Source organism: Eucalyptus grandis, chromosome 3 (genome assembly GCF_016545825.1).
Source record: "Eucalyptus grandis isolate ANBG69807.140 chromosome 3, ASM1654582v1, whole genome shotgun sequence".
Classification (NCBI taxonomy): domain Eukaryota; kingdom Viridiplantae; phylum Streptophyta; class Magnoliopsida; order Myrtales; family Myrtaceae; genus Eucalyptus; species Eucalyptus grandis.
This window is the reverse complement of record NC_052614.1, coordinates 54582969-54596774: the sequence shown is the minus strand read 5'-3', so window position 1 is coordinate 54596774 and position 13806 is coordinate 54582969. Positions and strand designations below refer to the sequence as shown.

General features: G+C 41.5%; 1 protein-coding gene across 1 annotated transcript; it reads left to right on the top strand.

Moving 5' to 3' along the window:
• Positions 1 to 10649: 10649 nt before the first annotated feature.
• LOC104423745 (UPF0481 protein At3g47200) lies at positions 10650 to 12217 on the top strand. Its single transcript, XM_039309797.1, has 2 exons — positions 10650 to 11246; positions 11498 to 12217. The coding sequence occupies exons 1-2, from the start codon at positions 10650 to 10652 to the stop codon at positions 12215 to 12217; spliced, it is 1317 nt and encodes a 438-aa protein (XP_039165731.1).
• The last annotated feature ends 1589 nt before the right edge of the window (positions 12218 to 13806 follow it).

Here is a 13806-nt window from a genome sequence, read left to right as displayed (position 1 = left end):
GCAAAAGACGTAGCTTCGATCCATTTGGAGAAATAATCTATTGCTACCAAAATGAATCGATGCCCATTTGAAGCTTAAGGATTTATTGGGCAAATCACATCGATGCCCTACATTGAAAAGGGCCATGGCTCAGAGAATTGATGCAGCTCAGTTGGAGGGATGTTTATCTTATCACCATGGATCTGGCAGCGGTGGCAACTTCGTACATGCTTGATGCAGTCACTTTCTAGTGTGAGACAATAGTAGCCTAATCTCATAATCTTCTTAGCCATAATGTGCCAATTCATATGAGGGCCACATACTCCTTCGTGTACTTCCTGCATGATTTGAGTGGCTTCGGCTGCATCTACACACCGCAATAAAACTGAATCACAATGTTAGTCACCATCTTTGTGATGTACTTTCTATTAGCCCGAGTGCTTCCTTCATAAAATTCATGTTTTTTAATGTAGCTCATGATATCGTAATACCATGGTTTTTCATCAAGTTCTTCGGTCACGATCATACAATAAGCCAACTTCGGCAAAACCTCTATTTTCAAAGGCTCGACTTCTAACCCAGCAGTGACTTGCAACATAGATGACAAAGTCGCGAGTGCATCCACAAATTGATTATGAGACCTTGGCAAGTATTCGAACGAAATTTCCTCGAACTCCTTTATCAGATTTTCTAAGTACTCGTGGTACGGGAAAAATTTGGCGTCTTTAGTCTTTCATTCACCCACAGTTTGTAGTATGATTAGTGCTGAATCCCCGAACACCTTTAACTTGGCCACGCCCATCTCAATTGCGGCTTGAAGCCCAATGATGCAAGCTTCGTATTCAGCTATGTTGTTAATGCATGTGAATATCAATTTCGTAGCTACGGGGTGGTGTTGTCCATATGGGGATATCAGAATTGCCTCAGTACCAGAAATGGACAAGTTCACAGCTCCATCAAAGAAGATTGTCCATGAGTCTTCATTTACACTCAAGATACGGTCATCTAGGAAACTGTCATTGTCATTTGAGACTCCTGAATTCTCGGCCAATAGATCAGCGATCACTCGACCTTTAACCGACTTTTGTGGCACGAATTGCACATCAAATTCCGAGATCAAAATTTGCCATTTTGCCAACTTACCCACCAAAGCTGGCAGCTCAAGCAAGTACTTGATAGGATGTTCTCAGTCACGAGGAACGTCTGATAATGCAGTGTGTACTATCACAGCCTATGCAATACCCACACTAATGCAGCACATGTTTTTTCAACATTAGGATATTTCAGTTATGATACAGTGAACTTTTTGCTCAGGTAATAAATGGCTCGTTCTCTTCCATCGATAGGACTTTCCTGAGCCAACATTGCACCCAGTGATTCATTATGAATGGTGAGGTAGAGGATCAAAGGATGCCCGGGCAAAGGCGAGATAAGAACTAGTGGATTCATCAGGTATTACTTCAGCTTGTCGAATGCTTCTCGACACTCATTATCCCAGTTGACTCGTGCATTCTTCTTTAGGAGCTTGAAGAACGGCTTGGCGGTTTCAGAAAGTTGGGAAATGAATCGAGCAATGTAATTCAATCTCCCCAAAAGACTCCAGACTTCTTTCACCGTCGATAGAGGTTGCAACTCGCATATGGCCTTAGCCTTGGATGGGTCAATCTCAATCCCTTTACTGCTCACGATGAATCCAAGTAATTTACCGGATGTTGCTCCGAACACGCATTTAGCGGGATTTAGTCGAAGCTTGAACTCACGGAGTCGATCGAACAACTTCTTCAAGGTTTCGATATGGCTTTTTCTAGGCCGAGTCTTTGCAATCATATCATTAACATAGACTTCAATCTCCCAATGCATCATATCATGGAATAGTGCTACCATAGCTCTTTGGTAAGTTGCCCCTGCGTTCTTGAGTCTAAATGGCATGACCTTATAATGAAAGGTTCCCCACAGGGTGATAAATGCAATCTTCTCCTTGTCTTCCTCCTTCATCCTTATTTGGTTGTACCCAGAGAAATCATCCATAAATGAGAATAGTTCAAATCCAGCAGTACTATCCACAAGGACATCTATGTGAGGTAATGAGAAATCATCTTTTGGGCTAGCCTTGTTCAAATCTCGATAGTAGACATAGACTCGAACTCGGCCATCCTTCTTCATTATTGGCACGATGTTAGTCACCCATTTAAGATATTGTGAGACTTCAATGAATCCCACCTTCAAAAGCTTCATTACTTCTTCCTTTATCTTCTTTGAGAGTTCGGGTTTAGTCCTCTGCAGTCTCTGCTTCTTGGGTGGCACATCTAGATTCGTAGGAAGCAATGCTCAACGATTGATGGGTCTAAACCAGGCATGTTAGCATAGGTCCATGCAAAGACATCTTGATATTCCTTCAATAGCTGAATTAAGCGCTCGGCCTCGTCTTCAGGGAGATTCACCCCAATTTTCACTTCCTTGGCCTCTTTAGTGTCACCTAAATTAATAGTGACGGTCTGCTCGGATGTATGGGCTTTGGCCTTTTCGTGTTTTTCCCAGCTATGCCGCACCTCAATGGAATCTTCGGGTCGTCAATATCAGCATTTGTTGTATTGGATTGGATGGTTTCCACATTTTGCATGCCGTAAGACTGTTCCTGAAACATGAAGTAAATAAATTAGAAACACAAACAAAGTAAGTTACATCTTTTGTTTTTGTTTTTATTTTATGAAAGACTTTTGAAGGATTTTTGAAAAGCACTTGTAGAAGTATTTTTGAAACATTTTGACACGAGGAAGCATGATGAAGCCAGTGCTTCGAGAATTCTCCTTAGATTTTTTTTTTTTTTTTTTTTATCGGCTGGATATCATCACCGGGTTGGTTTGGTGTACCTCATCATGCCCTCAAAACAAAAAATTGTAATTTTATTGATACTCATCAATCAATTACATTTATTGAATGGAAAATACGATTTTCAAGCCCTAAAAAGAAAGCAAAAAAAGGAGAAATTGAAAACAATTCCTAGAAAGCAATAAAGATTCCTACGCAAGAGAATGTGGAAAAGCAATAAATGAGTTACTCTTGTGGGCTAGGGCCCATTTCTTTTGGAGGTCATTCGTCAATGGCTCATATGATGACATCATCGAACATGCTTGTGATTCCTTCCAATGCATCATCAGGGTTTTTGCCTCCGGGGGTGTTGGATTGTCCATGCCATCCCATCCATTTGGGACTATGTCATGAGGGTCAATGTAAAAGCTGGGAGGAGCCGAACACTTCACTAGATAGTTGAATTTGCCGCTTGGCTGCCCCAGGGTGTCTATCACTTCCGCTTAATCTTGCATCATTATTAGAGGACCAAGGAATGTCTCATGAATGCTTGGCGGTGGTGAGTCTCGCCTCCCTCGCTCTTGATTAGGTGGCGGGTTCTGTATTTCTTGTCTTCGTCCTCCAGGACTTTGTCTACCTCTTCCACGGTACCCTAATCCAGCAGAACGGGACCTCTGAGGAGCTTCAATGGGGTTTCGGATGCCTTGACCATTTCTTCCAAGACCATTACCAATAACAAAACCATTCCTAACCATCACTCTTCCCACCATGAGGGCAGTATTTGAAACTTCAAGGGTGGGTAGCGATGAGTTGCGAGCAGCATGAATGGTGGATACCAACTCGAATGAGTGGTAGCTCGACTCAAACTCACAGTCTGGCTCCACATAGGGGATAGCTATCTCATGATAAATTCGGTGATCTTCTTCGCCGTAGACAGTGACTAGCTTCCTTTCGATCACAAACTTCACAGCTTGATGTAAACTTGAAGGCACCGCTCCAGCAATATGTATCCAAGGACGACCTAGCAAGAAATTAAATGTGGTAGGGATGTCTAGTACTTGAAAGGGGATGTTGAAGACGACCGGTCCTATTTGCACATCAAGGTGGAATTCCTCAATCACCTCCTTTTTTGTTCTATCAAAAGCTCGCACCGAAGTCTTCGCAGCATGTATCCTGGATAAGTCTATCTTGAGGCGATTGAGGGTAGCCAACGGACATATGTTCAGAGTGGACCCTTTGTCAATGAGCACTCGGGACACATGGGAAGTTTTGTGCTTGACAGATATGTAGAGTGTCTTGTTATGCCCCCTACCCTCGAGAGGGAATTCCTCATCAGAAGAAGCAATCAAGTCCTTGAGAAGGACCGATCCCACAAATTCCTCCAACTTGTCCGCTTCGACCGTTTTTGACGCACAAATTTCATCCAGCACCTTCATCATCGACTTTTGATGCGTGGGGGATGTTAGCAAGAGCTCGAGTAAGGAGATCTGGGCGGGCATCTTCCGCAGCTGGTCAACCACACTATATTCGCTTGCTTTAATTGCAGCCAGAAATTTCTTAGCCTCTTCATCAGTGACGGGCTTTGCAGGTTGGGCGCTAGCTTGGGCATAAGTCCGACCAGACCTTGTAACGAGGTCGACAGCTAGGTCATAAGACCAAGGCACTGCCTTATTACTGACATACTCATACGGCTGAGGCACTTCGATCACTATCTCCTTATCGGATGCATCTTCTAGTGGGGGCATGTCCCAAGCGAAGGATCAACTTCTTCCTTATCAGCAACGAGCGCGGCCTGTTCCTCCTCCCAATTGATGATGATGTGGGAAATAGTTGAAACTATGCAGTTATGGTCAGCGTACAAAATGATGCCGTCATCCACCATTCTAACAACTCTTTCCCTCAGCAATGATAGGGGAATATCCTCACGATTTGGATAATATCCAGCTCTTACCAAGCCGTTGTAAGCATCTGCCACATGCACCTTCAAGCTCTTGATTTGACCGACTTCGGGTTCCAAGATAGCGGTGACTGTACCCTCATGCTCTGATATCGGATTTTTCTGGACGTTTGGCCAAGCAGTTTGAAACTATTCCCCTTTACAAAATCCTTATAAGTGCTAAGAGTGGTGCACTCTGTCCTACTGTGCCAAAACTTATCGCAGGAGCTAATAGGAAAGAAGTGTATCTTGTTGTTGTGGGAGCATTTCCAATTCATGGCTAGGCTGATCCTATTGGGATTCCATGTTGCTCTTGAGCACATTCATGATATGTGTTAATTATCGACAGCTTAACAACATCAATCATTCATCTCACCATATAATTAGCGAAATCATTTGAGTTTCTTCCGTGGCTTGTCTCATTGATGAAAGCATAATAGGGATAATTTCCGCTGATCTCCTTGGTTCCTCCATATGTTTCCTTGGGACATCTATGATCTCACCTTGTGTCTGATTCGGAACAGGTTGAGCGGATGATAACTTAGCATGTGGAATATCCTCCATTGATGGCAAGGGTTCGTCTATGGCATCATCTAGATTGTTACGACTTCTTGTGCATGGCATAGCACCCTCTCATATTAACATTGAAGTTCCACCGAGCGTGCCAAAAAGATGTTTCGCCGGTTTTGGATCTTGTAACAAAATATCTTTCACTAAGTGTTATATTTTGATTTTGATTAAAGGAGAATTAGGTTCTGTGTTAATATTAGACATAGAGGATCAAATGCTAATGAGAATATATATAATATATAATCCCGAATCTAATGGAGTCGCTTAACACGCTTAACACGAGTTCAAATTTAATGACAACTAATGTCGAATTTCAATCCATAGCTTGATCTATACTCATATTCTAATGAAAGCCCATTACAATTAAATCAATTTATGCAATATCGAAGCTAATTGAAGATAATACCAAGAAGGCACTTCTCCTAGTTTTATTTGAGGACACAACGTCGGAATCTAATCAATGACGTAAGACAATGGAAACAACACCTAATAAACACTGCTCCCAAACAGATATAAGGACACAATATCGGATTCTAATTGACGATGTTGGACAGTGGTAACATACCTAGTAAACATTGCTCCTAGATGACACAATGTCGAGATTTAATTGATGACACTAGATGGTAGAAACAACATCTAGTAAACATTGCTTCTAGATGGATATGAGGACACAATGTCGGAATCTAATCGACGACGCTGGACGGTAGGTTAGTATTGGAATCTAATCAATAGCACTACTCAGGATATAGACACTTGCCAAAATTGAATCTACGATGAGAATCTTAAGTTACAGCTAAGCTAGACTAGACTAAGATTAAAAGGTAAGATAAACTAGTTTTGTGTGTTGTTCAGAGGGGGCTTCTCTATTGGATTGGCTGCGGTATTTATAGGTTAATTTGATAACCGTCGATGGTTGGTTGCTTCTTCCTTAAAAGTCACTCCATGTTCTATGTTGAACTGCCTTATCCATATCTATTTGTTTTCTGACAAGTTCGACAATGTTCTCATGGCTTATCCAGTAAGTATTAGCCGCTCCTTTGATTTTATCGCCCTTTTAAGCATCAACTGTTACCGCCCAAATTCTACCGTTAATGCTATGTCTTCAACAATGTCTCTTAGCTTAGACACATGACAATGAACTGCTTCATCATCAAATCATGTATCTCTGCTTGTAGGTTCATCGAAATCTAGCCAAGAGCTCTTGAAATCCTTGGCCATCCTTCGTTTTCATGTTCACCATGGGCTGGGTTGATGTAAATCACAGCCCAACAAGGGTGATTTTAAAGGCTTTTATCCCTTGTGATGAGCACATGATAGTGGTGGTATTTTTGGGTGTCAACAAAACCTAAAGAAGCAAAGCGGTGAAAAGGAAGATGGGAAGAAAGAGAGATTTTTGTTGAAATACAAATTGAAGATTAAAAAAAAAGAAAAGAAAATGGAGGAAAAGTGGCTTTGAGAAAAATTTACCAACCATCACACTTTGTTATCTCCGAATATGTCTTATTAATTTAAGAATTTGGACTAGAACCTCTTCATTGTCAGTTGGAAATAGATAGGATGGAGATTATAGATCAAAGAGAAAATTTTGGTAATGGAGTGAACTGTGGGCCAACCCAATTTAAGATTCAATAAAGAGTAGGTATGGATAGGCATGTCCTGACCTTTCGAAATGACTTGAATCCTCTATATTGTACAATACTCCTCTTAGTGTCTCAATAAATATCAACGGTTGTTCAGTACATATGAGGTCTATATCAACGATTGAGATTCGCTAAGACCCCTAAAGAAACATTGTTGAAATTAAAGATCTTTGCCTCTTTTGAAATTCTTTGGCCTGTCTAAAATCATAAAAAGTTCTTGTATAAAAAATTCACGTATGCATTTCGTATTTACAGGCCTAGAAGTAGATATGCCTAGATTTAAGAAGAAATTGTTGTCTGGACCCAAGTCCAAGAGCAGAATTAGTGAATGGCCTTTGATTTGTATTTTTGTTTTTGTGCTTCCACCAGAGCTGTTAGAAAATTTAAATATTAAATCACGCATTTATTTAACAGTTTCAACTTTGAAAATAGTTGGTAGTAATCTCATAAAATAACAAGAGCCTTCAATTGTTTATGAAAGAGAATCCATTGCACTTTCTCTTTGAGCAAGAAAGTGATGTCCAAGGGTTGGTTTATTTGGGATCAAAATTGAATGTGAGGGACCCAAAATGGGTCATCAATGTTGGTAATTAGAACTCGAGGATTAAGATGCACGCCATGTAATTTATCTCAAAAGAGCGGATTATAAGAATTCCCTAATATAAAAAAGTTATGGAGCATAAGAATTTGGCATTTTAAATAAGAGAATTTGACCTTGTGCACTGAAAGTTCTAAAACTTATCATGAAAGTGCAATTAAGTTCTAAAACTTCTAAAATATGCAATCAAATCTTAAGACTTGTCAAATTGGTGCAATCGAATTTTTCCGTTAACTTCGTCTAACTTATCTAAAGGACAATGCTAACATGGCTTTTTGAAATATTTTCTCTCTCCTATGTGGCGTGACGTGACTAAAACAATGTTATTTTGGTTCAAATATGATTAATTAGCTTATTTTAATATTTTATTTAAATAATAATATTATTAAAAAATTTAAAAATTATATTTGGATTAAAACAACATCATTTTAGTCTTATGTTTCATGTTTTACCCACGTCATGGCCACGTATGAGAGAAAAAATAATAAAAACAAGTCACGTAAGCATGTTTCCATTAATCAAGTTGGACGGAGTTAACGGAAGAATTTGATTGCAAAAATTTGATAAATTTTAGGATTTGATTGCATTTGTTGCAAGTTTAAAGACTTTCAGTACACCTATCCCAAAATAAGAGTACATAGTCAAAGTTATGTTTGGGATATTGAAACTAGTATAGAATATTGATTCCCAAACTGATATATTAATTTAATTGGTCGATGGACTTAGTCCTTTTGGATTAAATCAACATTTTTCATGAGATATATGTGTTTACTGTTTACTAATCATAGCAATTATAATAGATTGAAGCACCTCTTGATTGGAGCTTATAAGCTATTGTAATGTATCCAAGTTCTTGTTGATTAAGGGTCATAAATACTCGCAGTTGATTACGCCAAGGTGACTCGAAACCAAAAAAAAAAAACCCACAATAATATTTAGTTTAACTTATAAAATAAACTTTGCAATACTAGTTTGACTTTGATATGAGATTTAATATATCTTTTTGCTAGAATCAATTTTTTTCCATATAAAGCCAATGGAAGTTTTTTAAATTTGACACAATTATAACATGACTTGTGTGCCCCCTAAAGTTAATTTATGAGAAGTTATATGATTGCCATCAAGCACGAACATGTTACACGTGCTTCCGTGTCGTGTCTGACACGTGGCGGACACGTTGACATGCTCGGACATGTGTTGACCGCATGTCGGATTTTTCGACATGTAGTCAACTTTTCTCGACACACGTGTCCGAGAGACGATGAAGTGTGGATGCAAGGGTGAGGGAGCATAGACAAGGCTGCAAGCAACAGCAAGCCGCGACAGCGAGAGACGGTGAGAGAAAGAGCAAAGACCAAGGCGAGGGCCGTCACTCAATGATGCTAAGATGGATCGACGACGAGGCTGTAGCTGCGAGGGAGGAAGGGCTGGAGGCGAGGCAGTGAACCATTGTGATGAGGACCGAGAGCAAGCAGAGATCAAGAGGAAGAAGAGAGGAAGGGGGTCGTGCGGCGAGGAAGAGGAGAGGAAGGGCGCTACTAGGGTTTTAAGAAGAAAACTAAAAGAATAAAAAAGGGACTTGGCATGTTGGAGGGAGGGGGAAGTGATGGGTTGATAGCCTTTTAGGTGGTGGGGGAAGGAAAGAAAAGTGAAAAACTTTGGGGGTAGGGGGAAAGAGACGAGAGAAAAAAAGGGAGTGGGGGTGGGGGTGGACCCTCGGAGGCGACTTTTTATTTAATCGAAAAAATAATTAAATGAAATTAAAAAGAGAGGAAGGGGGTCGTGCGGTGAGGAAGAGGAGAGGAAGGGCGCTACTAGGGTTTTAAGAAGAAAACTAAAAGAATAAAAAAGGGACTTGGCATGTTGGAGGGAGGGGGAAGTGATGGGTTGATAGCCTTTTAGGTGGTGGGGAAGGAAAGAAAAGTGAAAAAACTTTGGGGGTAGGGGAAAGAGACGAGAGAAAAAGGGAGTGTGGGGTGGGGTGGACCCTCGAAGGCAACCTTTTATTTAATCGAAAAAATAATTAAATGAAATTAAAAAGAGAGGAAGGGGTCGTGCGGCGAGGAAGAGGAGAGGGGGAAGTGATGGTTTGATAGCCTTTTAGGTGGTGGGGAAGGAAAGAAAAGTGAAAAAAATTTGAGGGTAGGGGGAAAGAGACGAGAGAAAAAGGGAGTGGAGGGTGGGGGTGGACCCTCGGAGGTGATTTTTATTTAATCAAAAATAATTAAATGAAATTAAAAAGTAATTTCAAAAAATAAAAATACTGAATGTTAAATGATAATAAATTTTGAAAAATCATTAATTTATTTAAATAAGTTGATTTTTATTTATTGTTAGTCATCAGTTTCATCAATAACTTTTATTAATTTATTAAAATTTTTAGTGTAAATTCATTGTAGGTTCTTTTTTAGTTAATTAATTATTTTTAAATTTGAATCAAATTAATTAAAAATAAAAATATTTATTTAATATATAACGTGTCTCAACGTGTCGAAATTTTCTATTTTTGATAAATGACATATCGACGTGTTGTATAATATCGTGTCGCGTATCGACGTTACTTAAATTGCCATGGGCAGTATATATATATTATCGGGAAGTCACTTTTTTTGAATTATATATATTTTTGTTGTTGTTGCATGACATATATTGGATGGAAAAGGGCATTAAGTACTAAAAGGAGACCCAAGTAAGAGATTAGTTAATCTCAAAGGTAAAAATTATAAATTTAATGTCACGTCAAGTAGGTGAGTAAGTCTGCACCCAAATCATGTGACATCTACTCAATTTAATACGAGCATTTTGGTTGAGGCGGACACTTGAGAGATTCTTGACCACAAAAAAAAGAAAAAGGACACTTGAGAGATTCTTGACCACAAATCTCAATGCTCGTACATAGTCGATTATGTGGATGGCGTGCAGCAATTCGATTCACTCGTTTTTCATGGACTCTACCTCAACACTTTTTGTCTTCTACCTAGTGCCATAAAGTACTCTTCCCAAAACACTCTCTTCCCTGTAAGTTTACCTCCTCTCACTCTCTTTCAGCTTAAGAAAAAACAAGAACATGAAACGCTCCGGAACGCAAACTTGTGAAACCTGTGGAACTAGCGGAACCATGCCTCCTCCGGGCCCGAATGAGACAGACTGGATCGTCCAGGTCAATGAAAGCCTCGACCTCGAGCTCCCGCCTTCTGGCCAGCAACAGTACTGGGGGAAGCGATCCATCTACAAGGTCCGCTCCTGCATTGCTGACCTCAACCGCAAGGCCTACCAGCCGCAGGTTGTCTCCTTCGGCCCCTTCCACCACGGCGAGGAGCACCTACTCCCCATGGAGGAACACAAGCGCCGCGCGCTCTGTCGCTTCCTCAAGCGGTCCGGGAAGCGCCTCGAGCCCTTCCTCGATTCCCTGAGGGAGGTGGCGCAGGTCCTTGAGGAAAGCTACGATGCACTGGACCCAACGTGGAAGGTGGGCAGCAGCGAGGGAGCGGCGGACCAGTTCCTGAAGGTGATGATCACTGACGGCTGCTTCATGCTCGAGATCCTGAGGAGTGAGACACAGGTGGACGGCTATGCGGTCAACGACCCCATCTTCAGCGACCATGGGAGGCTCCACATATGGCCTTACATAGTGCGGGACATGCTGATGCTGGAGAATCAGCTACCATTGCTAGTGCTGGATCGGCTGGTCACCGTCGAGGGGGGCGGCGAGAAGGTTCGTTTCTTAGATTTCACTCGATTGTAAGAGAGGTTATTGTATGCTCGCAACCAGCGATACTATGCTAACCTAACAGTACATCTCAGTGATTTCAGATGGACTCCACGTGGGATCCGTGAGACCGATTCGAGACCAACAATTTCATTATTAGATCTATCGGAAACTTCTTTCTACACCTCTTATGAAAGTAGTAATCATACGATGACAATCTCGTATCAGGGCACTGACTTTATACTCCAACGACGCAGGGTGACGAATTCATCAACGGTCTCATCCTCGACTTCTGCAACCCCTCCGGCACGCTCAGCAACAACATTGGCAAATGCCTACACGTCCTGGACGTCTATAGAAAGAGCCTGCTGTTCCCAAAGGAGAAGCCCGAGAAAAAGGTCAAGTCCAATGAGGTCCCACCCGAGCTGTGCGGGGAGACGACCTGGTCGGCCACCAAGCTCCACGAGCATGGGATCCGATTAAGGAAGAGCGGGACCAGCGGCCTCGAGGATGTCTCCTTTGACAGCGGAGTCCTGAGGCTCCCCTCGATCGAAGTGGACGACGCCACCGAGTCTGCATTCCTCAACCTTATCGCATTCGAGCACTTCCATGTCGGGGCCGGGAATGAGGTCACGTCCTACATCTGCCTCATGGACAACATCATTGATAAAGGGCAGGACGTCACACTGCTCCAAGCCAAGGGCATCATCGAGAATCACATGGAGAGCGATGAGGCGGCAGCCAAGCTGTTCAACTCTCTGGCCAACTGTGTGATGCTCGACGGCAACAGCAGTCTTCGAGACGTGATCAACAGGGTCAGAGAGTACTGCAAGAAGAGGAGGCACAAGTGGAGGGCTAATCTTATCCACACCTACTTCAGGAATCCTTGGGTTATATTGTCTCTCATCGCCGCCGTTCTCCTCTTCGCGCTCACCATAATTCAGACCGTATATTCTGCGCTCAGCGACAACAAATGAAACCTTCTTTGCCTCCCTGTTCAATATTATTTTCTTTTCCATTTTTCGGTTTTCTTGTTGAAGTATATTTAAGGATATTAAATGATTCCCTATCAGATAATATTTTTAGAGATATTATAAGATATCGGGGATATTATTTGGTATCTCATTATTTTCTAGAATAGCTAATTTCCTTATCAGATTATTTCCTTTCTTTTATATATTGTTGGGGGCATATATACCTTTGATTCTAATACATTAATAAGTTAAGTCCACAGAGTTAAAGTTTTTAATAAAAGAAGAGCCCACGGTGAAGCTCTTGGAGAAGACTTTCTTCTACCTGTCGGTCACCGGGGGACCGTAAATAGGATAGCCATCTACATTGGAGAGCATAACAGGAAACCAAGAAAGAAGCATCATCCCTCGTACATAAAGCCTTTGTAACGCTCACTAACCTTACATTTTCTCACCCTATCAAACTAACAGATATGAATGATCTTCCTGCTGCCTTCAGCATGCTCATTTCCCTCTTTAAATATACCGAATGATGGATATTTGGCTGCTATTTATCATTATCAAATGATGTTTCTCTTGTTTCAGTCTTCTTCATGTTTGTCCATTGCAACATTTTCTTCTTGATTAAATTCGTTAAGAAGTTGCGGCGAAATAAAGTTTAAAAAAAAAAAAAATCAAAAAGCCTTCAAAGTCAGATCTATTCCCCTTTGGCTTCAAAGTCACTGTTGTAAATCGCCATTGTAAAATCCCATATAAAAAATAAATTGATAGCGAACTATTAATTATGTACAGAGAAAAGCCCTGAAATTTGGAGAAAACTGCAGTTCTCTTACCTTACTGGACAAAACTCATATTTTCTGTGTGAACCGCAAATGAACCACAATGTTAAAGATGAGGTTAGTTGCTTCGTTAACACTCAGTTTATTTTGTAGTTTTCCTTATGTTCCCACATTTGGGGCTGGAAAATGAGCAGTCAAAAGAAAACATTTTTCAGTCAATGAAAAATACTCTTCTAAAATTGAGGAAAAGGGAAATCATTTTTTTCCCAGTTCTCTCACTTTTTCGTCTCCTTCTCAGCTGCACCTTCCCCCCAATCTTTCTGCTGCACCAGTCTCTCCATCGACTCAACCCATTCTCTCCATAAATGTCCACGCTCTCTCGAACTCTCATCCTCACCATCAGGTCCATCACGGATGCCCGCGCTCCACAACAAGGGGAGCATTTCCCATCGCGCCAGGCGCGTATCCGCTAGAGAGTCTCGTCCTTTTAAGACCGCTCGCGCTCCTTCTCGATCGCGTCGATCTGGTCGAGCACGAAGCTGAGGCGAGGCAAGAGGTTGGAAGGCTTTGGCGGCGGCTCCGGCGAAGGAGGCGAGGGAGAGGCGGAGGAGTTGCGTCTACCGGCGAAGCGAGAGGAGGATTTAGGGGTCGGGAAAAGAAGGGGAGAGACGCCTGAGGATGAGGAGAGAGAGAGTAGGCTCCAAAATCATCAGAAACCGACAACACTGAGCACCATCTTCTCCAAATTTTCGAAATGGGGAAGAAGATAACAAGAAGCAAAGTAGATTCGGGGAGAAGAGGCTCGGTGTCCAGATA